This window comes from Oreochromis niloticus, linkage group LG4, assembly GCF_001858045.2.
Source record: "Oreochromis niloticus isolate F11D_XX linkage group LG4, O_niloticus_UMD_NMBU, whole genome shotgun sequence".
Classification (NCBI taxonomy): Eukaryota; Metazoa; Chordata; class Actinopteri; order Cichliformes; family Cichlidae; genus Oreochromis; species Oreochromis niloticus.
The window spans coordinates 29,316,622-29,342,843 of NC_031969.2; the positions used below are offsets into that span (position 1 = coordinate 29,316,622).

General features: G+C 39.9%; 1 protein-coding gene across 1 annotated transcript; it reads left to right on the forward strand.

The window, feature by feature from the left end:
• The first annotated feature begins 4,980 nt into the window (after positions 1-4,980).
• kmt5c (lysine methyltransferase 5C) lies at positions 4,981-21,557 on the forward strand. The gene is made up of 9 exons (XM_005468987.4): positions 4,981-5,380; positions 5,775-5,907; positions 8,518-8,683; positions 8,819-8,928; positions 9,036-9,199; positions 11,594-11,613; positions 11,805-11,941; positions 12,062-12,234; positions 14,852-21,557. Exons 2-9 carry the CDS (start codon positions 5,795-5,797, stop codon positions 20,086-20,088), a joined length of 6,120 nt encoding a protein of 2,039 aa, XP_005469044.1. The 5' UTR covers positions 4,981-5,380; positions 5,775-5,794; the 3' UTR covers positions 20,089-21,557.
• Positions 21,558-26,222: the final 4,665 nt, after the last annotated feature.

The following is a 26,222-nucleotide window of genomic DNA, read 5'->3' on the forward strand; positions in this document are numbered from 1 at the left end:
TTTTTTGTTGGTCACAGTACAATCTGTGAATGCATGCATGCTGACTGGTTTCACGTTGATGCTTTCCTTCACCACACTAACAGGAAGACATCGGACACGCACGTTCATATCTCAATTTCAGTGGAAATGAGTTCAGTGAAATCATGCTTATTTTAAGATTGAGCCTTTCTAACTTGCAGAAGTGGTTTAAAGTTATCAAAAGTAATAATTTTAATTAACAAAAAAATCAATGTAATTCGAGATATTGATGGTAGGTAGTTGCACAGTTTAGTTTGAATTAAATAGACAGGAATAAAACACATTTTGATGTGATTGGAAGGTTGCAACGCTCTGCCGTCTAACCATAAATCAACAGAAATTGCCCATTTAAAGATTAAAAATGCAGACATCAGTTAAATTTTAGTTTCGACTCCAAATTTAACCTCAGTGAGTCGTATGTATATCAGGTGTGTGTGTGCGTGTGCTCTGTGGGTTTCTGTTTCTTTCCACACTCATTTTATACATGCAAACTGTATATTAGGTGGCTTATTTCTCAATGCAGGCTAATATCTTGCAAAATGCGGGGTAAAGAGGATGCTTGGGTGGGACAATGTAGGACACCGAGAGGTACATTTAGATATACAGTATGCAGTGTACAGCTTAGCATTGTGCCCATGAATATCAAAAATAATGTATCAGGACTGAATGCATTTTTTTTCTAACTTCATCACTTGATAAATATTCATAAATGAAAGCTACTGTTTATTTTTAGGTTTGTAGTCATTTATGTATCTGGTTATATTCCTTTGGTTTCAGTAGGGATGTATCTGCACATTACTATTTTAGCTGCTTGTTCTTATTTATTTATTTGTGGGAGTCAAGTGCGTTGACTTTTATAAACTACAGTCAATAAAAACTGCCAGAATATTTGGGATAGAGGAACAAGAGGTCAACATTTTGTGCAGTCGCCTCTCTAGTGAGGAGGTTGTCATACTTCTTGACATCAGCTGTACTTCTCAGAGCTAGAAAGGTCAATTTTGCTACGATGGATAGAAAAGAAGAGTTGAATTAGAGGAAGATGTGCTTTTGTTCTCGTCATCATGACATGAACTGTGGTTAGAGTGAAAAGTAGTGCTTATCTTCTCTCTCACGCTTGAGGCTGCATAGTCCACAGACCACACTTGGAGGACCCGGGCTGTAAGGTAAAGGCACCAGCTGTCAATTCAAGAATTTTTTTTTTGTTCATTTGGTTTTTTTTATTAAAGAATTGTACATTTTCACCAAAAACAGCATTGTATGCTCTGCGTGCAGATTTATTAATAATAAAATATAGTAAATAAACACAAGCTTGGTCAGTGTAAACAAACAGTGGGAGCATTTATGGCCCCAGCAGTATATTATTTTATGTCTCGTGGCCATAAAAAAACACTTCCTTCCATCAGTTTGTCAGTCCAATTCTACAAATTCTCATTGTTTTCCAGGGACTGGCCCATTTGTGTAGCAACGATAACAGGAAGCTGTCAGGTTTTATTGTCATTTTCCACATCTGTTCACTAAATTGGAATGTTTTGCAGGCCCAAAAGACCCAGCGGAGAAAGATTTACAGCTGCAGAAGCTTTGATTATGAATTTTTCTGCATAAAATATTTAAAATCATAAACTTCTACAAACAGGCCTCGGTCATTTTAGTCACTGTAACAGCTCGCTCGCTCGAGGGCTCAATAAATTTAGCAAAAAGAGAAAAAATAACTCATAGACAAACAGAGCAGTTACTAAGGTTTCCTCAAGTGCTGAAGGGAGCTACAGTTTCCTCCTCCAAGGAGCTGAGAGAGACACTCTTTGATAGCTGAATGAAGTCATCCGGCCACTTGGAATACTCCAGCTGAGCCTTTGTGATGACAGAGCGATTGGTGCTTTCCACTTCTGCTCCTTGTAAAGCAGGCTGTCACCGGGTTCCTGAATGCTTGACACCCTTTAAAATATGCAGTAGCACTACTTTGGATCGTTTTCCAGTTGAGACCTGTCCATAGAGTTTTAGGGGGTGCTTATTTATTTCTAAGAAATTTCAGCACTCCAGAATAGTGGCTGGCAATAATCCAAAGAGCAGCGAGGTGTCTGCATTCAGTGTGTCTGAAAATAGAAGCACGGAAAGATGGATTGTATTTCAAACAGCGGGGCTGAGATGGCTGGCACAGCTCACTTTAAAATGTTTTATGTCCGAAAGAATCAGAATCTATGTGAAGCTACATTTTTAACTCAAATTGGTCCAATGTGTGTATTTCTGACTGCAAATGGTCTATTTAAATGAACTTTGAAAGGCAGAAGCAAGATGACTACACACTGATATTGAAGCAGTTTGCCTGGAGTAGTCATTGGCAGTATGGGAGAACAGAGTGAAGACGTCAGGCTGTTTGGAGGCACCGTCTTAAAACTCTTTGTGAGACTTGTTCTTTGGCCAACTTCATGTTCACATGTGGTCATGACTTCCTTATTTCAGTAAGCTAAAAAAAGCTTGTATGGAACAATTAAGGTTGCCACATGCAAAGTTTCGTTTCTATATAGTTTTAAATAGTCTGAGCTGCTTTCCAGGGTGATGTTTTTTCATACAAATTCACTTTTTATTAGTTTAAATATTAGTTTTAACTTATATCATGAATGGCATTTGTCAGGGGAGTTCAGAATAGTATTACTTCACACCCACACGAACCTCTCTTCAGGCTTGTTGTGTTAAAATAACGGATATAAATATGACTGCAAACTAAATATTTTTTTCCTATTTTCTTAAGTTTAGTCGTTAATTTATAGTTAACAAGTTGTGACAATATCACAACACTGTGATATTGCAATATTGTGAAGGAAGGGAGGATCCACAGAGAGAAAAGGGATGGACATCGGAGGACAACAGATGGCTGAAAAAGATTAAAGAAAGAGAGTATCAGCTCACCATGGTGTGCCTGTAGCCTGATGTCAGACAACGCTGTAAGTGTGTTTATACTCTGACTTTTATCCCAAGCCTTTGTGTGTGTGTTGACTCAGCAGTGATAAAATTAGAGCATTTGAGGATAATGCCTGATGGTCTCATGGCTTTATATTCCATTTTATGTTAACTAAAGATTTTTTTGTTCCACTTTAGATGCTAATGGCACCCAAAAATTCAACAAATGTAGAAAATTAAGTGATGCTCACAGTTTGCTGGGGGAACACCAAGCAATCCCACACTTTACATGGCTATCCCACCCAGCACTCAAACCCTATGTCGATAAATGGAAGTTTATCTGTTATATTTTTATCTAAAATATTGACCTCAGATGATCCAGGGGTCCATTTGAAGGTCACCTGTTGCCAAAAGCAGGGCACCTTGGTGGCTCTGAGCTAACCTGGGTGATAAAGATTACCAGATCCCCAGCTTCCTTCAAATGACTTCTAAAAGCATGTTGTATAAAACTCTGTGTTTAAATCTACATTTCCTGCACTTTCTGAACTGTTTTCCAAGGTTTACATGGATTCTGCAATCGGTGGACAATTTAAACTTAAAAAACATTAAAAACTTTCGAAATCTTCTTCACCCAATTTTCAGCATTTTTCTATTATTCGCCTCTGTCAGTGCGCCCCAGGGCAGCTGTGGCTACAATGTAGCTTGCCATCACCAGTGTGTGAATGTGTGTGAATGTAGTGTAAAGCACTTTGGGGTCCTTAGGGACTGAGTAAAGCGCTATACAAATGCAGGCCATTTTACTATTCATATAATAATTCAAATTATTACAAAGGCAACAGATTGTGCCAACATTTATGATGATTATTTTATTAAATTGGTATGTTTTAACAATGTTTGTTTTCTATGTATGGTAATAGGGTTGCTAATATTTTTGTTTCCTCCGAAAAAGATGCAGCAGTGGAACGTCTTTGATTAAAGGATGTTATATAAATAAATGAGGGAAACTTTTGAAAGGAATTCATCTGCTTTTTAAAAATATAAGTAACAGGCTTGCATTGATTAGACTGACACACCAATCTAATAAGAAAAGACTGGAAAAATACAAAATAGGTCAAAGAGGACTGACCTTTGGTCTTTCCATGCTGTTAGCACATGACTTGATCATGTCACTTCTTCCTTGTTATATCATGTCACTGTTTTATCTCTTCCTTTTCCAGGCTAAATAGATTTTGGTAACAAGGTTGCATGTGTGTTGTTGGACACGGCAGCAGTGCATAATGACTGTTCTTTAAAAATATGTTGATGTGAAAAAAAATGTTCAAGAGACACATGTCAACAAAATCATCAATCTTATTTTAACTAGTCTATTAGACATGCTTATCAGAAGACTATGGCAAAGAAAAAAAAAAATGCTATTTTGGGCGGTTCTCATGAGCTATTTTGTATTTTAAATAATATTTTGGAATCACCTTTCCAACCACTAGGTTTACATTTTGTCCCAGGACAAGAGTAATTTACACGACAAATGTATTATGTGTGTATTATGTACTTTGTGCAAGAATTATTTTCAATTTTCGAGGGTGGGACAGAAAATGTCCTGCAATTGTAGAATGGCGTATTATTTGTGTTTATTACGACGTAATGCAATCTAAAGCTTGGCCCTTAAATTTGTCATCTCATTAATTAAAACTTAAAATAAATTATATTTGCTTAACCTTTAAATGAGGTGTTTAAATAGCAAAATTTCAATCCCGAAGCATCAATCTAATGCACGGAGTTCCTCACTGTGAGCTTTAGATGTGCAATTAACAGTGCAGGAGGGTTTCAGGTAGGTTTTAGTGTCGCTGATGAGCGCATCCTGACTGTGTACTAACAGTGTGATTGTGTGAAATGCTTTCCAGCAGCCAAATAGAGGCAGAGGCCGCTGTACAAGAAAACACTCACCTCTGCACGTCGTAGTAAACCCAGTGTATGGATCGGCGCCGCCCATAAAAGGGTCTGACCAATCAGAGAGCTTAAAACAAAGCCCTCTGGTTTGATTTGTAAAATTGACCTTGACCTAAGCGAATGGCGCAGCGTGAGGGGCGTGGCCAACTGCTAGTTCGGTTGCGTTGGACGTCGCTCATCATCAACTTTTGCTACTAGACGAGCCCGTAAAAGCTAGTTAGCAGCTACAAAACACACACATTTCGTGCCTCAATCGTTCCCCGGTGTCGTGCATTTGTCCCCCTTTTAAAATTTCGGCTGGAACCCGGAGTCGTGAAGGAGCAGTAAAATTCCATAAGCGTCGAGAAGACTCCATCTTCGGGGAGAGCCAGCGAGGCGGCAGAGAGCTAGCGGGCTTCGCTGCTGCTGCTAGGCTAACTTGCACCAGCCAGCAGAGCGAGAGCCGGAGCAGAGGGAGTGAGCGGCTTGCTGCTAAACGGTCAACCTGACGATACTTTCGTTGACTACAAAAGACTCCCAGGTAGGTTTGGGAAGCCCGCATAGCTGTGTCAAGTATGCATCGATGCGCTGGCTTTCATCAGCGTTGCAATGCAATGCTGTTACTGTAGCTACAGGCCATAGCGTTAGCTCCCTCCCTCCCTCAGCTGATAACATATTTACCCTGCTAAGCTAATGGACTGTTGAAGCCCGTAGAAACACAGCCACATTCCTTTCTCACGCAACGATTTTATCTACTGTTCTTTATCATGATGCAACTCAGCTGCAGACCGGTTATATACGTAGATATATACGTAGATATGGTGAGAAATTTAATGCAGGTGTTGTGTGATGTGCAGAAATGCAAAACTCGTAGCTGATTGTGGTTTGTTGTTGCTGCTGCTGTCACAGCGTTACTTTGATGCCTGTGGTTTCAGCATGCTGATGGTGGGAGGCGATGGACGGAAGCACTAGAATGAGTGTGAAGGAGCTGTGTGAGACGGATGACCTGGCCACCCGCTTGGTGCTGGACCCGCTGCTGGGCTTCAGCACCCACAAAATGAACATCAGGTAATCTGACACACAATACAACAAGCATGGAGTCCAGTGACCACCCAGTGCTATGGTATGGCTGGCAAAGAGTGTGATCACTGCTGTTTTGCTGGCTTTTTTAAGGCTTGATTTCTTTGATTTTTAGTTGGGTGTAAAAAACTACAAAAGCAGAAGAAAGAAACTGATCTAAACTAATAATCCCACGATAGGGTTAAAGGGTGAATTTCACTTTATAGAGAAATATAAAAATAAATAAATAAATAAATAAATAAATGTGAGGGTGAAAGAGAAACCATAACATGTAGGTGTACCTGATATCCCGTACTGGTGTTTTTTGTGCATCATCAAAATAATATTGGTCCGGTTTTAGCTTTGCACCTGACCAATCATATTGTTGTGATGTCATAGCTTTGCAACTTGAGAAAAAAAGACTGTTATAATGATGTTATGATGATGTAGGAACAACACCCACATGTGGATATCAGATTATGCTCCATTTCAACATATTTTTGTCACTTCTGTTCTGATTGTACATCACAGTTTGAACAAATGAAAAAAAAAATGCTTGTATCATTCCTGTTACTACATTTTTTTTCATTAATATTTCTTTATGTCAATGGCCGATTGTGTTGTGTTACATCAGTTTTGTGCTGGGAAAATGTTAAAAAATAGTTTAACAAAGAGCTGAAAAGACTTTAAAGCATGTCAGTTATTATTTATAATGTCAGTGTTTGTTTCCCCGACACAAAGGGGGAATTAATAACAATAAAGAAGTAATATTAACAGAAGAACAATATTGACTCAAACTGTTATTTAAACGCCCAAGCAGCCGAGCTATTTTAGTGTCTGAAATGACAAAGCGGGGTCATGACTCATATTTTATACAGGAATAGAGGAATAATGGGTCTGCTTGTGTTTATCATACCATTTCCTTTACCTGTAGCATATATTGTTAAATCCACCAGTGCCATTACTTATGTGTGTCCCAACTGTTATGTAATAAATGGTAACATTAGATGAACTGGTGATGCCTTCATCAACAGCAATTACAGTGAAGTTTTCATTCAGCCTTTGTTACTTCCAGGCTTCTTAACAAATATGTTGTTTTTATGTGTGTGGGTTTGCACAGAAACATTCAAATTATTTATGTCACTTTTGCCAACTAATTTTTGTCAGTTGAGCTGTTTTCATTGTTACTTCAGGCTTTAAGTGTCTGCCTCAAGGCTTCTGCAGCAGTAAATGGTGCTGCTCTAGTTCTGTTAGTCATGGTTGACTGCAGACCATTACAATGTCGTGATCAGAAGTGGAAAATAAAATCAGAGCCTGTAATTTTACAAAAATACATACATTTCCAGGGTCATAAATGACCCTGTATAACTTTCCATTATCCTCCCAACACCAGTCGGCTAATTCTTGTTATTTGAAAGGTGGGGGGAAAAAAAGCTTTACGTTTTGTTAAAGTAAATTGGAAATGTTTTTATGATTAGAAATATCACTACAGCACACAGAAATGTGCAGTTTGAGTTCTAAATTAACTTGTTTGGGCTCTTGAAGGTTAATCATCAGTCCAGAATTTCGCAATCCGTGCATTCCTATTAAAGCGGCCCCTGAGCTCTATAAAACATTAAGAATACCAGGTGGTTCTGATTATGCTTTAATGCAGTGACACTTCAGGCCAACTGCAAAACCTGGATGTTCAGTGAAAGTTAATACATAATAACGATGAGTGGCCGAATAAAAGCTCACACCTCAGCAGTCATTAGAGAAAGTCATTAAAAAGAAAAACCTGAATTTTACTTTAATGAAGGTGTACGCAGCAGCAGCAGTAAACTGCTGTTCATTTTCCTGGGAAGAAAAACAAGATTTTTCATGAGTAGTTTGAGAACTGCTTATTTTAAAGCAGTTTTAATGAATGAGTTTGTTAATGTTTGTCAAATTCTGGGCAGAGAAGATGTTTAAAATAACAAGTCGGCTCTGTGATCAGTTTAATTTTTGTTCTTTATTGTAGGTAAAGGAGGTATGAATGCCTCATTTTTCAAGGAAACAATGAAATAATCCTTCTAATTAATAACAGAACTTTTGAGACTTCGGCACAGAAATGATGCGAAACAACAGATGGTCAAAACCGGATGCTGAGTGCTGGTGTTTTTCCTGCATGAAATGTATTTAAATCCACTTTAAAATGAATAATTGAAAATTATATAAGAACAGAAAAATGCATAGACTTTTATTAAATAAGGTAACATAGCCTCTTTGCCCCGTCTATATCCTGACCAGTCATACATATGGGTGCAGCGACCTCCCAGAGGGCTGTGGATAAACCCTGTCTGCACCTGTTGTGCATGTTTTGGTGCATCCGTATTAAATACAGAAGTGAAGAAAGGTTAGATTTCTGAGAAAGATGCACAAATATTTATTATTGTTATTGTAGCTTATAAGAACAGAACTGTGGAACATTTAGTCCTAATATTTTTTAACTGTGGGCTGATTTGGGTGTTGATGGTTCAAAATCTATATTTCAATGCTATATTTAAATTTCAGTGTTAAAAGGCAGCTTCTTAGACTCTGTTAATTCCTGTTCAGTACCATTTCTAGTCTTCTTATATCTGTCCCTCTCTCTTTGTGCAGCCCCCCACCAGAGATCCGACGTTGGGGTAACCTCAAAGAGACCCTTTTGCGGTTTCAGCGTACGCACGACTTCAACGCTACGTTTGAGGCTCTGACGGTGGGCGAGCTGGCTGGTGACTACTTTAATGCTTTGGGGAGCCATCGACAGGAGCTGCTGAGACAACATGTATGCATAAAACAAAAATGTTTGTTATCATTTGACTTTATTGTCTATGTTAGGCATGTATGTGTTTATCACTGATTCTTGGATTTGTCACTCGAGTGTAACATCACAATCAAAGACCGTGTGTGATGTTTGCAGGTTTATCGCTACCTCAGTGCCTTCCTGTTGGATAGCGGTGTCAAGATAGAGTCCTGTGACAGATACTCCTCAGAGACCAACGGAGCCAAGATAACCTCAACTAGGCACTGGTATTCACACGCAGCAACGTCACGAGCTGCCACTGCAGCAGCACTGCGTCCTGTATGTTGTCGATTTTTACAACTGAAAATGTGATGGCTGAATTGTTCCTCGGCAGGTTTGTAGGAGAGCGGGTGGAGGTCCTGCTGGGCTGCATAGCAGAGCTGAGTCCTGCTGACAGTGCCGTGCTGAGGGCGGGAGTCAATGACTTCAGCGTGATGTATTCCACACGCAAACGCTGCGCTCAGCTCTGGCTCGGGCCTGCAGCCTTCATTAACCACGGTGAGTGTGTTTACCCTAGTGGTTGACTAGACGAGACTAGTGGTTGTACACAGATATATGCATCTTAATGGAAATCTAGGCCATACCTTCAGTTTTACACTGTAGTTACTATTGAGCATGCCAGAGCTTCAGATAGTGTGCAGGCAGTCCTTTTAAAATTCAGAGATCTCAAATAAAGGATTTCTACAGAAACCCATTTCAGGTTCAGTTCATTTCATTTTGATTTATTACGATGAAAGTTTGGGGAAATGAACTTTCTTCAACTTTCTTTCTTTTTAAAAAAAGAGAATTTAGTGAAATAAATCATTTTTTTTGTGTATTTTTTTTAGTCTGTGTTTAAAAATGTGTTTAAAAAGTTCTCCATGGTGACCAAATTAACTGATTATGATTTTAGCTGTTATTGAGCAAGCCTTTATTTAAAGTTTGATTTAGGGCTGTTCGATGTAACGATATATATCGGATAACGATATAAAAACGTCTATCGTTTCATTTTACGCTATCGTTTGTTTCGTGGTGTCGCAAAATAAACTGTTTACGGCAATATTTTTTCATTATTTTGATGGGTCACTGTAGTGGCTATATTAATTTCTTAATTTCTCTCTCTCTCTTATATTTAATATAACCACACTACGGACGGACAAGCGCTTGTTTTTATGCGTTGTCGTTAGCAACAACGACTGTAACACCATCGCGTGTCCGCTTGTTTATGTTCCACATAAACCCTTCACAATAAAGCTCAAGATCCTGTTGAGACTTTTCAAAATAAACTCAATCACGTGAAAGAGCAGATTATTTACGGATGAGAAGCAAAAAAGAGCCGCCAGGTGCTAAAAAATAAACCTTAGACTCAAACGTTAGAACAGGCTTTTCCCCGCAGCACGCCGTGTAATAAATACTCACAAAGAAAACGGCGGCCGTTACCACTTATGTCTAAAAATGTATAGTTTCATGCATCTGTTAAAACACTCGACTCCAGCTACATGACGCGCAGTTGGAAACACTTCACGCAAGTCGAGCTGCCCGAGATTCACATAATTTACAGAAAATGTTACATTTTTGTGATTTATATCGTTATCGGGACGATAGAATTCTTATATCGGGATATGAGATTTTGGTCATATCGCACAGCCCTAGTTTGATTTTAATCATTCCTCAAGTTTGAAATGCTGAAGCTGGTGTGCGTACAGTTATCTCTGTGGGCCAAAAGCTGAGGCTTCAGGCTGCTCTGAATGCTCTGTTTCAGATACGTTTCTGCTCTTTGCTTCTATCAGGATAAAGAGGTTGAATATCTTGACCCTCGTGCTTGCGATGAGCAGCCAACCAGAAGATTGTTGGCTAAAAAGATGAAAATGGAAACTAAAACAGTAAAACAAAAGAGGAATTGAGGGGCTTTACCAAAGCTTAATAATAGATGAATAAATATGAATAAAAATAAATAAATAAATCATGCAAACCTGTGCTAAATATGGAGCTGGAAACGAGCATAATAGGCTCACTTTAGGTTCCTTATTCAAGCTGATGAATGTATATAATTCACAGAGTACACCAAAACAGATTTATCCTGAACTCGGTTTGCACTGCAGTGACGCAGGGATAGCGGTCAATGTTTTGCACCCATGTGTGTGTCCTCATCATAATTATAGTGAGAAATTATAGGTTTCCTCATATGATTTATTGACTTTCTAGTTACAAGCGCGAGAAAATCATGTTAGCAGATGACATGTTGGTGCACAGTAATAAAGATTCAGGAGGTCTTTCATACCTCATGCAATAACTCTTTATTACACAAAACATCTGTCTTGCAGAGAGTAAATTGTCTGAGTTTATTTCGGCCCTGTGTTGTCTCAACACTTCACATCCTGTTATAGTGAACCACTTTAATGTGACATGACATATGCTGTGCTTGTTTTTACTGCTGTTTCTTTTTGCTCTGTTGAATTTGAACTCTTTTACTTTATAAGCCACTTAGTCATATTATATGATATTAAGCTTTTTTTTAAGCATCTGATTGTATTTCGTTTAGATTTAGAGCTTTTCTTTTGCATGTTGTTTGTTTATTGCACCTTGTTGAGCTGTTTTGTTTTGTCAAATTGTATTTGTGTTGATCTATTTGGTATTTGAGGTGTTCTGTTGTAGGTTCTGTTTAATGTTTCAGCTCCATATTTTAAAGAAAACAAAGAATATCTTATCCTAACTGCAATTATGCCAAAGGCCTAGTAAAAACTGGGTAATTTTTTTTGCATCAGAGGGCTATTTCTTTATTTCTTTTGTGAAAACAAATCCAATCTAAACCAGTAGATCAGCAAAATGTGGAGTTTTTCATCCACTGGTGTGTTTTTTTTTTTAATGACCTAACCTTATTTATCTTTTTTTCTTTGTCCCTTTGCACTGAAGACTGCAAACCAAACTGCAAGGTAACCTGCAATAATAATTCACTAAAACACTTCAAGTTGAAATTATAACATGTTATTTTCATACTAAATGTTGTATTTTAAGTGCAGATTTAGACCTGCCTTCTGCCTCCTGACTGCTTTGTTGTTGTTTCCCACGGGCCATCCAACCTTTGTCTTTGTCTGTTTTTTTTCCTCCTTTTTCACCCGCCCAGTTCGTCCCCGGTGAGAAGAATATCGCTTGTGTTGAGGTGATTCGACCCATAGCACCTGGGGAAGAGATCACGTGTTACTATGGAGCCAGCTTTTTTGGTGAAGGCAATGAAATGTGTGAATGCTGCACCTGTGAGAGGTGCGTCCATTATCTGATCAGACATGGTCTTTATCAAAGTCTTTTTTTCTCAACAGATTTTATTCATCTAAGAGATGAAAACTCTGAACTTTGAACCTTTTTTTTTTAACTCTTCTTTAGGAATGGAGAGGGTCACTTCAAGCACAGAGGGAAACAGCCTGAAATCGAGGAAACAAAGGACCCCGTGGGCCAAAAGTACCGCCTGAGAGAGCGATATCTTCGTCATCAAAGAGAGAGAGGTCACTTTTCTACAAGGCCGATAACACCAGGAATACACTCGGGAATCTTTAAAGGTAACCAGTTTGGGATTTTCCTACTAAAAAGGTTTTGGGCTTTCCCCAAAGCACAATCAGAGGGATTGTACTTAAAGGGAAAATCCATAGATTTTTATTGAGTAAGGTAACACAAGGCCAATACCTAAACTATATGCAGTCCTGTCGTACTCAAGGCCTCTTTTGACTCAGGAAAATCCCTGATGTTAATGGAAAAACACACAAATAAACAGAGTTTATGCCTAATTTTTTTATTAAATCCTATCCAGTTTTATTTATATAGCTCCAAATCATAGCAACAGTTGCTTCGAGGTTCTTTAGATTGTAAAGTAAAGACTACATTAATACAAGCCCCACAATAATACCCGGTACAGCTTAAATCCTGCCGTGACCGCATCGTTCAGATTAAGATTATCGCTCTGTTCAAAGTATTTGCAGCTTTTGCATATTAAAACTGCAAAGCTGTCACGATATATATTATACATATTGTAAAAATCTACATGGGGGACAGAAATCTGGTTTATAATCAGCGAGTTGACCTTTAAACCACTTTAAAACTTGGATCATCTGCTGCTGAAAAGTCATCTAAGGTCCATGGAACATTTTTGTGCTTTGATAAACCACAAGGAAGATCAGCAAGTGGTTACCTGTTAATGAACAACTTTATCCTACTATTTTTGGCCAGATGAGAGTATGGAACAGTGGCAGTGCAATTATCCATAACCTGTAAAATATAATGCCTTAAAAAGGGTCTGCTATTAAATATTTGTGCAGCTACCACATGACATATATAATATAAAATCTCCAAACTTGTTTACTTACTCTACTAAATAAATAAACTAAATAAATCCAGATGTTTTAATATCCTTTTGTTCTTATCTGTTTGCTTTAGGTAGCATACGCATGCTTATGCAATCATATAAATAAAGGATTTATTATGTGGGGTTTAGAATAATTAGACGGGATCTTCCTCAGGGACAGCCAACATAAACATTACGAGGGACCACTCACAAATGGATCCTCATTAAAATATTTATATTTATCAAAAGTTATTCAATAATCTGTGTCGATGATTAATAACAATGGAGCTTTAGTTGTGATTAGACTGCATGCGATTCTGCGTGTTTTAACGAACTGTGTGGAAGGTGCGGTAATGCAGCTCCAGGGAGAAGAGTGTACTTTAACTTTTTCGAGGAATGACAGATGTTCCTGTAGATGTTTTATGTGCAGATGCAAGAAGGAGCTGTACCATATGCTCCATACACTGTAAGGCAGGGCTGAGCTCAGATTTTAATTCAAATGAAAATTTTGGCTTCCAGCAATCATGAAAAGATGGTGATCAGGATGAACTTACTAAATTACTTTTCATCATTCATTTTTGCTACAAAGCTCTCATTTTCTCTTGTCTTATGACTCAAGTTGAACCTTTTCAAAGCTCAACCTCACCCAGTTTAGTTGAGCTCTACCCAAGATGTCTGAAAGAGAGCCCTTGCTCAGTGAAATCTGCCTAGGGAGGAGCAAATGTAATGAAAGTTTTTTCCTGCAGCTTTAAGGGCCCCTCACTTGATCTTCTTTTGCAGACCTTTCTTGTGGGAGCCTGTGGGCAGGCAAAGAGTGGCGGTTACTCTTGTGTAACGGGCTTTATAGTCAAGAAAACAATCCCTTAGAATGGGCCCCTACCAAAGGACCCTAACCCTAACCCGCCTCTTTTCTCAGTTTATATTATCTATTTTTCCTTTAAATAACTTCTAGGGAACCACTGTTTGTTGTTTGGTTTTTTTAGGTTTGTTCGAGCATTTATTTAAATCAGGGATGTCAAACTCATTTTATACAAAGGGCCACATGCACATGAGCCACCAATGCATACAGAGAGGTTTAACTACACATTGCATAAAGAAGTGCCGTTCCAACAGTATTTCCACATGCTATAGAAATGCTTCTGTTGTAAACGAAAGAAATCTTTCAGCTTTGGGCTTAAGTTTTAAGAAATAAATGTTTAAAATTACAAAAGAAATTTTGCCTAGAGTGTCCTGTAATTATAAAACAAACAGCTTCTGTTCATAGAAAATATTCTTTTGTACGTGGACCTATTGTAAGTAGTGAGAAACAGGAACTGTTTTTGTTATGCGATTGTTTATCTATTACTTAATTACTGTTGTGTAGTATGATTGGCCACAGGAAGGTCTTTATCAGCAGAAAAAGCTGTAAAACACATTTAAGTCCAACAATTCATGCCCTTCACATTTTCCAAAGCTATCCAGTGAGTGTATTAGAGTCTTTGTTGGGGTGATTCTGGTCCCCGGACCTTACATTTGACGTCCATTATTTAGATTTTGAAGTGGGTTGATAACTGAAACAATGTAATTATACTTCTGTCTCCTGTTAGAAACAAACTGTTATGTGTTCCACTGCTGTGTTTCAGAGTAAACATGCTTTGTTTCCTTCTTCTTTTTTAAAAAAAAGAAAATGCTCCAACTTCTTAATGCATTTTGCAGTCGTTGTCTTCACAAGTTTGATTTACACTATAGACCAGACTCTGCACATGAAGTGGTTCACAGGACAGAAAAGCAGAACAATTGGTTTTGTGTAGAAAACCAAAAAGTTAATTTGCTTCTTTGTTGTTGTCTCTCTTTCAAAGCCATCCCCTCAAGGAACTCATTCACTCAGCAGATGAGGAGAAATGCCTTGAAGAACAGAAAACTGAGTCAGACAAAGAAGTGGAGACAGGAGAAGCAAAGACGATCAGGAAAGCACCCACTAAAGTCCTCCTCTACAGCCAAACAACGGCGAACGGTTCCGCTTTTGTCCCAGGTTACACTAAAGGACCTTAGAGTCAGAGTGCGGCGCCACTCTTTGGATTTTTTACTCAATTGTAAGGATCCAAAAAGCAAAGAAAGGGCACTGCTGCAGCAACTCGAGGAAGTGAGGCCAAAAGATAACAGGCCAAGGGGACTGAACATGACTGGGGAAGAAAGCAACAGCAGTGCGGTGAACTTGAAGCCCTTTACTCTGAATTCCTCCATGTCAGTTTGTCAGAAAAGCAGATCTGCGGTAAGAGGCGCAGGCCTTAATGGGAGGTTTGTAAAAGTGGTGGGCAGGAAACCCGTTCACATGAGGGCCTCTTCAAGAACAAAAAGCATTGTTCGCACCACGCTCACACACCAGACGAAGTCCAGTAACACAACTAACACTACAACTGTTTGTCACCCGGATGAGGTCGTCAAAATCTGCAGTGCAATAAAACAAGAGAGTGTCGAAACTGCAATCACAAAAAGTCAAAACGGCCCGTGCAGCAGCGGCGCCGTCGAAACCAGCGTCATCGCCAAGGCTCAAAATCCAGCTGCTGAGCAAACTGAGCGCAAGACTATCAGAGCTTCATCCACGAGTAACACGGATGGATTGAAGAACACTGGAGACAATCCGCTAATATCTCTGAAGCAATATCTTACAGTCAATCTAACGAGGTTATCGGTGTCACAAAGTTTGGAAGTTGGAGAAAGCTGTGAAGACAGGAAAGTAAGGGTGGAGGTAAGAGGAAGGAGGAGGCCGAGCCAGCGCCCAGGTCCAGCAACAGAAAAACGAGCGTCCAGATTTCAGCAGAGGCAGGCGAGAAGTTCAGAGGTCTGCACAGCTGACGGTAACAGAGGGGTGAGGGAAATGTTTTTCAAGTCTGTAGATAAAACCAGTGTAAGGAAGCGGCATTCGAGCGAGAGCACGGGCGACTTATCCCACAGCGAGAAAAAGAGAAGTGAGAAATTTATCGAAATACAAACGGCTTCGGTAGATGAGAAAGAACAGACGGATTTTTTAAAAGGCAAAACAGAAGGGCAGAAAGACAGTAAAAGTAACAGAAACCTAGAAGAAGTGAAATCGACCGATTGCAAAATGGTTCCCAGCAAATGTCAAAATAATGTCCAGGATGTTAAAAATACAGCCAAGGGTGTTTGCACGCAGGAAGGATCGGGACAAATGAGTTTGAGTAAGCAGCCAGTAAGTAGGCATGAAGATGATATTGTTATAAAACAGGCAAAGGTTCTGCTATCTGATATTTTAAGAAAAGATAAATCATTAATAGATGGGAGATTAAAGGGAGGTAACGTAGGACGACGGTTTTCTACCTGGGCCTCCAAGGAGAGTGCCGAGGAGGATGCAGAACAAACTGAAATAAATGGAGGCAGGTTCCGGCGTTCAGTGCAGAGGAGGATTATTAGAAGACGAAAGATAAGGCCCAGAGCAGTGAAAAGAAAAGCAGAAGATAAGCCAAGCACCAAGGGACACTTAAGCAAAGACATAACAGCTACAGTTAAGACCGAGTTGAGTCAGGAGAGATTGGAGCTTAAGTTGCCGCAGAGGCACAATGACCCACCGGCCACCTGCCTCAACCCACTACCTCACAAGTCACCGATTTCGGCTAAAACCACGACTAATCCAGACACCAATGCACAAGCGCACGCGCAGTCCAATATACCTCTGAAGAAACGTACATTTCGCAGTTCAGCACTAGATTCTGAACAAAGTCTAAACTCTGCCTTAGATCAGGTTTCTAAAAATGTTACAGAGTTGAAATCGTCTGCAGAGCTGAAGCAAGACCTCGCCCCGTCTTCAGGGGAGAGTAGCAAAGTGAAAAGAGAGAATAAAGTCAGAGTTAGGAGAACAGAAATGCAGCGGTTAGCCCCTAGAAGACACCCCTCTTTTAACAGGGTCCTTCGCTCGAGACCTGCTGAAGCTCAGCGTGGTCATTTAATGAGGAACGCTCGAAAGTGTAAATTAGAAAAGGTGGATGAGGATGACGCTGGTAAAGCACAGACATTAGAGAGCGAGCGTGCTGAGGATGTAGCTGAAAGTCCGACTTCAGATGAATTTCAAAGTAAAAATGAGGGGGAAATGATGACCCTGGAACAAAGTGGTTTGGAAGACATAAAGCCAGACTTTTTTAAAATTCGGCTTAAGAGGAGAAGAGGGAAAGTATGGGAGATGCAAAATGCGGGGTTGGAAAACATGGCATTAAAAGCAGAAAAGGGAGATGAGCTGGTGGCATTCGATCCTTTTAAAGCTATTATGGACTCGGTGTCAATTTTAAACATGGAGATGGAGGCAGCTCAGGCTCACGTGCAGGCTAGTAAGAAGTCAAAGAGCAGATTGCATCGTTTGAAAAAAAGAGGAGAGAAGTTGCAAGCTATAAATTTCTACACTGGTGCAAAATCAGACAAAGACCTTGAAAATGACAGGGAAAACGTCTGTGGACCCGATGTATCTGCCAGCAACGAAGTACAATGCAAAGAGAAAATCGATAGGGACCCCGTGGTTGGAGTCAAGCAGCTGCCAGAAAAAACAGAGAGTCAGAAAAATGACAGCGCAGCCCTGTCAGCGGTAGGGCTGGAAACAAAAATCGAAGACGATTTTTTAAAGAGTTCCTGCTTGTTTGAAAGTGGGTCACAAAAAAAGCAAGAGCCGGAACTGGACATAAATGGCTGTCCATTACCGGTAATTAAACTGCGTAGGAAGGTGGAGGATATTTGGGAGGTGGATAGTAAAGAGGAGCTCATACAGCCCGATCTAAAAGTAGAGACCATTATTAAGACGGAGATGAAGGGTCACGTTTTAGGTAAAGAAAAAGGACTTTCCGATTGTTGCAAGCTCAAAGAAGAGTGCCCATCTTCTCAGAGACTGAACAACAGCTCTCTGAAAACCGAACCGCCACCATTTTCTTTGTCCCTATCACCACTGTCGCTGTCCTCGCCCCTCAACGACAATAAAACTGAAGTTACATCCGTAGCTGCAGACAGAATCACTGAAAGGCCAGAGATGATCAGCGGAGGAAGGAAACAGAGGCACAAAATGGACAGAACACACAAGTGTGGGCCTGTCGAAACACCCACCACTTGCCTTAGTCACACTCTTCAGCAAATTGATAACAGTCTCTCTCGGCTTTCCGAGGGCTTGTGTTCATCTCAGACTTTGGAAAAGCCCACAGCCTCTTCTAATTCTGTCATCCAACCCCCGTCCCAGTCTCCTCCATTTGCAACAGCAGATAACATGCTTACCAGCGAGCCCACCTTCACAAACTGCTGTGATGACATTCTTGACTTTCAGTGTCTCAACTTTGAGGGCTATTACCAGCCACAGAACATGCTTCCATCTTCCCCATCAGATCTGTGTTCCCTGGATCCTCCTACAGATCCTTTCAGCAGTCCCCTCTCTCACAGCCCTACCGACACGTGGACCACGGAAACGCCATACCTTGGCCCTCCCAGTCCTGGAAATAACTTTACCAGTGAGGATTTGCAGTTTTTTCCAGGCCTAATGCCTTCCAAAAGTGACTCAGTTCCTCTGGAATGTGAAGCAAAGGATACCTCCAAAGACAGAAACCCACCCAACACCAGTTTCAGTTATTCAGCTCTGGGCAACCCCGACTTAGCGGCTAAAGATCGAATTATAAGTAAAAATCTGGGAATGAGGTTTTCCAAAGAAGACTTAAAAACTCAGTCTTTCATGGCACCCAGTAAACCTCGTTTTATGGGTACGTCATCGTCTTCGGTTACAACTCAAAGTCCTGTTACTTTACCCCACGCTGCCATGAACATAAAGCCAAGCACCAGCCAATCAAAAACCCAGGCTAACCTCAAAACCCAGGGTCCCTTCCATCGTATGACCATTCCCAATAAATCCCAGTCATTTTCCAGCAATCAGCCAAACGCAGTTAGAGCAGCGTCCCAGAGCTGCTTAACAAAGCCCGTACAGTCGTCTCAAATGTCTAACAAATTCCTCTCTCCTCAGCTGTTCACTGTGAAAAATCCCAACCCTCCCGACAATCCATTCAACTTTCCTGAGAAAACCTCTACAGTTATTCACAGGGTGCTTAAGTTTCAGGGGGGCAACCAGAGTCAGAACTTGTACAGCGCACCTTGCAAAGACACCACGGCTGCCGGCAGCCCGACCGTCTCGCCCAGAATGCTAGGCGCAAAATCAGGTGCTATGGAGAAAACCCAGCAGAGTCCAAAGTTCTGCTTTAGTGCAGACAGTCATCAGAAAGGCAACTTATCTGTTCAGGGGTTCGAAAAGGACGTTCACCTCGCTTCCTCCAACAGGTCCAACATTCATTTCAATAAACCCAACTCCTCAGTTTCTCAGTCTTATAGTAAAGCTAAGATGTCATCAGACAAACATGAAAGTGGCGAAGCCAACATGGCATACAAAAACTTTTCTATCCTGCCAAGGCAGTTCTACTTTCCTAGCAAAATGTCCGACAGTTATTCGTCACCACACGAGAAAAGTATGAAACAGGATAAATCCACTACGCCGACCTCAGACAAACACCAGCCGTGTTACACTCAGCAAGACCCCTTTGATTTCAGTTTTGGCACTTCTCTTTCGCCCATGTCTCAGCACAACAGTCCCCAAGTGGTTCACAATACACCACCTGGTACACCAGCACCAGCAAACAAGTCCTCAGCCCCCTCGGCCTCGTTCCCTTACGGCTATCAAGGTCCTCCTTACGTACTAAACTTCAGTGGAGACCATTCTTTGACCCTGGGTCTCAGGGATGGTGCTGAGGGCTACCCAGGAATGGGCTCAACAAACTACACCTACCACTGCCTGATGGAGCCTTCGGGCACACAGGGGCGGCTGGTCGTCGAGCCCTGTGGACCCCAGCTCTCTAACCCAGCTTCTCTGGCTGGATTTTCAGGGCTCAAAGGTCACGATGAGCACTGCAGGAAGGATATGCAGCAGCAGTGCCACGCTGGGGATCACCAAGGCACATCACACTACGGACCTGTTACAACATCTCACTCCATGGGTGCCACAAAACCCAAGAGGGTGAGGTTAGTGGTGACAGACGGCACAGTGGACTTAGATCTTCAGTACTCGGACTGAATTAGTCTCCCAATCCCAGAATACAATTGGGAATATATCGTGTCTGTCGCACACACAGATGCGCAAAAACAGTTTTGTAAGAAAAAAAGAGCTTTTAAAACCATCTGACTGACATTTTTTCTAAATAATAATTTTAATTGACTTATAATGCTAACATGTACAGGGTTTTATGTAAAGAAAAATTATGAGTGTTTCAATTGCTGTACAATTTTTTTTTTTTTTTCCTCAAATAGTATGTCCACTAAAATTTCCTTAGATTACCAAATTTCCAGTGTATAAATAAAACAAAGCATTAAATATATTTGTGTCTGGCAGGCCCTGTAAACATTTAAAGCCCTCTTCGTGTACTGTAACATAGATGTATGCATTTTTCTACACCCCGTAAGGCAGTAGAGGCAGGAGCCACCGTCACCGGTTGCTGGTACTTGTATTGGTGATTTTAAAAAGGCAGCTTTGTGCCTCAGTCTTTGATATGTTCTTGTGACTTTTTGAAGTACCCGTTGAAACACCCTCTACCCTCAATTTTATACTCACAGTAAGCTTTTCTCACTTGGTGTGTGTTTGTGCGTGTGTGTGGGTGTATGAGTGTGTGTGCATGCGTTTGACAGGCAGACCTGCAGGTGTCGAGGGATCAAAGTGTAAGGTGTGTGTCGCCGCACCCGATCACGCGACTGTTGCTTTGCCAGGTTTAGGTAGAATCGTTAGTGCGTGAATGAAAGGCTCGTGCATGAACAGTGTACAGTTAGCGACTTCATCGTAGGACAGTTTTACTGGGTGACGACGGGTTTCATCAGTGTCCCAGTGTGGACGAGTGACTGAGTGAGGAACTGCGATTTGGTTTTGTTTTTTTCTTGCTAAATGAATTGAGATCTCTAACGAGGCTTCACGCAGGTGGCAGACTAAGTGACAATCCTCTCACTTTTGTCTTTTATTTGGTCTCTTTTTCAAAGAAGGAACTGAAGGAAACGATGCCGCAGCAGTTACTAATATTCTGTCGTTGCTGATGGAGCTACGCATTAGTAGATGTTCATATTGTAACCACAGTTATTTGCTGTTGATTGTTGGAGTCACGTTGTGTCATTACGTACTGTATGTTTTACATCAGTGAGCGGGAGCATTCAGTGTGACTGCACAGCCTTACATTACTACCATCAAAATGTACTGTCTTGATATGGAAAGGCCAATTATTTATTTTAATATCCTCATTCTTGAAAAGGTGCTTTAATGTAATTTATATTTCACATTGATTGTTCAAGCTATTAAATGTTTGTATTATTATTTAATGGGACAAAATACTGAGCTGAATATTTACACTGAGTATTTAAATTCAAAGCTTTTCACATCTTATCCAGTTTTTCAGTTGTTACAGGTGAAATGTTCTCCCTTTCTTATTGGCAGTTAGTCTCATTGAAAGTCTGCTGTAGAAAATGTACAAATGTAGCCTATATCATTAAAGACACTTAATTCTTTTTTTGGTATTTTCTCCTTTTACTGCTTCTTGTATTTTTTGTTGAACAGCGGTGGGAAAATGAGCAGAAACCATTCAGAAACAACAATCTGCTCCAGCTGGCTGATTCTCAACATTAAATGGGTCTTTTTCATTTTCCCTTAGATGCACGCACCTTCCAAACTTCAAAAAGGGTTCCCAAGCATTTGTAAACATCCCGTGTGTGTCCTTTAATGTATTTATATGAAAGCTAATCTTTTCCAGAGTATAATTTGCTCTGAGTTTATTTTAATCCCTTTACAGTGGAAAAAAAAAAAATTGGGGAAAGCACAAACTTTATATAAAAATGGACATAGCCATCACGATGTCACCCTGTAGTTTCCGAGTGCTGCATTTTGAAGATGTTAGTGTTTTACCCACATCCACGTTGGTATTTTGGAGCTAGTCGTTATAGTGCAGCAGTTAACATTAGAGTAAAACTGTTCACAGGTGGATACAAAGTACCAGAATTAGTAGAATAGAATAGAATAATCATTTAATTGTCCCACAAGGGGAAATTTGGTTGTAACAGCAGCCAAAAAGACACATATACAAACAAACAGGACACAGAACAGAAACATACACAATTAAACTCTTTTTGATGAAGGGCCATTAGGCACTCAGCTCAAGCTCAGGAGTTTTTTAGTGGCAGAAATGAGCTTCCACAGTAATGTGTAGTAGCACAAGTAAAAGAAATAAAGAGAGACACTTTCCATAGAAACCAAAAATGCTGCTTGTGTGAATGTAAACAGAAAACAAAGTTTTAACATGCGAGTCTGTGGAGATTGACAGACTTTTAGACACAGCCTCAAGCTGTTAGAGGAAAACAGGGCTAAAACAATTCTAACAACATTTTTCCATCTTGTTGGTTTTCTCAAGGGCCCATGTAATCATTTAGTCCATTAAACATCTTGTCAGGGTTGTACCTTATTGTATCATTTGTTCTATGTCCCCTGATTTAATCATCATTACCTTGGCGTTAGTCTGTCCGTTGTCTGTTGTTTAAAGATCTTTCACTTCACAGGGAGCCAGCAGCACTAGGAGCAAACAAATGCACCCAGTCCCCTAAACTGGAACCAGGAAACCCAATATTTATCCTGGAAATACCCAACCACCTTTTAAAGTAGTTTATAATTAATTAGTATCAGTCTGGTTTATTTGCTAATGTAATTCATCCTGACAGAACAGCGGGAATATTAAATGATAAAGTTCTTAAACAGAAGAAAAACATTTAATTTTCTGTGACATTAAGGTGACAGCATGAAGAATGACTCATTTGATATGGGTTTTTAAAATGTATTTATTTATTTATTTTTTTATCAAACTCTGATACTTGAGTCAACAGTACAATGTTTCCCTGTGATATGCAATCACAGTAAAATGTACTTTTCATTAAGCGGTTTATCAGTGTAAACTACACTGAAGCAGCCTCGGGTTGAGTTCATTATTTAGTAATTCTATTTAGATTCTTTTGGATATTGGATATTAAATTACATTAAAAGAGAAGTTCATACATTAAAACAGCCAAAGTACAAGAAATACATTCGTGAGATTCAAAAAATATTTTTATTAATGAATCAGATTGCTTCACTTTGTAAGCTTGGATCTTTTTCTTAAAGATCCATCCCTGGTAATCCCGAGATTTTGTGCTCATTTTTAAAACTTTATGCAGATTTGAGACATAGCACCTTTCGGAAAACCAGGAAGTCAACATTCCTTTATAAGTGTTCAAACCAGCAACACTTCTCTCACAGCTTACATGGTTTTCTGTGTTTTTCCTTCCATGATTATCAACCTGCCCGCTACAGGGAGCCAGCAGCGGCTGACTGTCATCACAGCACTGCGTGAATATGTATTCTGTGGGTAATTATTACAAAAGAATCAGCACTTGCATGAACTTGTTATTCATATTCATGCTCTGAGAGTTAAAAAACAGACCTACCTGGGACACTTTTGACTTGCTAACTATATAGTTTTGCCTTTCACTTCTTTAATGGTGTTAGAGAAATGATCTAATTTTAGAAACAAAATGTTGATTCTACCATACAAGTAAAATATTTCGTCTTGTATGAGTATAAGGAGTGGTGTACTCATCAAAGCATTCAGTCAGTAGAAGAAATTTAAATTATTTAATCATAAGATTGTGTCAAGTGTGCAAAGAATTCCTTTTTACTATCAGTTAAAACTCCTCCTTTGCATTCACCTTTGCTTTGCTTCATTTTCTATCCTGCTCTAATTTATTCATCTGGTTAATTTCACAGCTCATGGCTATTGTTCACCCTCCTGTTTAGTGCTCAGCCTTTAGCTCCTTCCTCTCTACCTATGCTTTCATCCTACCCAACCAACACTATTGCGTTCTTCTCTTCTTCCCCTCCTCTCCTTGAACATATGACCCACTTCTTTCTTTCCAGCTCTCGGTAGCAGACGAGCAGTTAATTCTGTTGCCAACTATAACAGTTTTCTCATAATGAGGACAGAAAAAAGAGAGCGAGAGAGGGAGAGATTATCCATTATGGCAGTGAGGACACGGTGCAGTTAAAGAGACAGAAAAAAGGGAGAAAACTGTGACAAATTTTAATATTAAAAGCCAGTTTTTCAGGCTGTCATAACTGAATGCACGTTTTTATTCTGCTCAGATTTACACACCAGTTTGGTTGCACCGAATGATCAATTCATGATTTCACAGGGTGAATCAGATTCATGTCATCAGCAAAATTTCCCCTTTTATGGATTGCATCATTAGGCTCTTAATGCATGTGTGCATGTGTGAGAGGTTGAGGTGGAGATGGTTTTTAAGTACTCGCTGAGCAAAAATCGGCAGGCATATAAGAAAAACACTGGCTAACCACACATATTATCATGGATCTATTGTAAATATGTGTTTTTTTGATAGATATTTAACTGTTTGTGAGTCTAAGAGGAGCATACAGTGGCATGCAACATGCGTGACAAAGAGATATTTCAAACTGTCGTCATCAAGTTCTTTATTTACCATTTTCTGCATGAAAAATTCATCAACAGTGAAAATCTGTTGTTCATCACATCAGGAGTGAGATTTTAGTGAAACTGTAAATACTGTGCATGGATGTTATGGTGTGAAAATGAAAAGGCACCAAACAGAACTCACCTTTAGCACATTTTGGGTGAAGACCCATTAGGTGATCACTGGGTGCAAGTGACACTAAAATCTCCAGGTGGAACAGCAATTCTTGTGAAGTGTGGATGGAAGATGACCCAGCTGCACCATGGTGGGAGCTAATGCTAACAGTAGCTTTAAATACAGTCCTTAAACACACAAGCAAAATGCAAACAGAGCGAAAAGCTAAGAGGCGTACAAGAAAACTCCAAATTGCAAAATGCAAATTGTCAGTATAATTTATAAATACTAACAGAAGCAATAAAACAATAGAACAGTAAAGATAACACACCAGAAAATTGTAAATGATACACGAACAATAAAAAAGCTCCATATAAGGCAATAAAAAGGGCAATAAAACATGTGTTTTAGGAGGAGATTGACTTCAAGGTAAGTAGCTTAATACTTCCTTCTGTATTGTAGTAAGAACTGTAAATGTATTCCTCGACTGCTCAGCACTGCTTTTAACTTTGTCTTCTCTCCTATACAAAATACAGCAGACTTCCATTCTGTGGCACATCAAATATTTTCCAGCCATTTTAACACAGGGTTTCCACACTTTTAATTATTCATTGATGCGTCCCTTTCATCTTACTCATGCGTACGTTGCAGCTCCATTAAACTCAAACTGCAGCACATGCTCAGTGTGCATGCATGTAGACACTTGACGCCATGTTCCCTCTGTTCACCACTCTGGGGATTATAATCTGTCATGTGCATGACAACTGTAGCCCTGCAAAATGGCTGGCTGAGTGAAGATGTTATAGGATTATATATGAGTGTAGACTACTGGTGCCATCATCATCACCAGCAGCAGCAGCAGCAGCAGCAGTGAAGTAGCAAGAAAACACCCCAAGAAACAAGTTGAGGCTGAGAAAAGAGGGGAGAGAGAGCTTTGGAGAGGTTATTTCCCAGGTGACAGGTGGCCCAGGCTTCAAATGACCGGCTGCTGGCTGAGGTGTCAGTGCATTAGTGTAAATTATGACTGTAACAAAACCCCATGTGTCCGACAGAGTGAGCTGAATAAATATGTCAGCTGCACAAGATGGGATATTGCTCCGATGTTTATTGTACCTATCTTTCTGTATTAAGTCTGAGTGTTTGCTATGAAAGCAACTCCACTGTTTCCCGTGTTCAAGCCACGGCCACATGTGTCTTTATAGATAAAGCATTGTAATACTTTTTTTTTTTAGCTTACTGGAATTGTTTTTTACTCTCAAGCAGTTGACTCTGTCGGTCCAGCCTGAACCCGATAAACAACACTTGTTAAACAAACCTTTCGATTTGTGCACTCCTCTTCTGCTTTTTCAGTTTGCACATCCTCATTTCCTGTTCGCATGTTTTATTTATATTTATGACATGTGGTGGAGCTGTGTCATCTGTACTACTAGATTTTATGACTTCTGAGGTCAGATGAGCTTATTGGTGTTTGGGCAACGTTTAAATAAGGCCTGCTTTAAAAAAATGTGACAAGAACGATACCATGTTTCTGTTTAAAGTTACCAACCACAC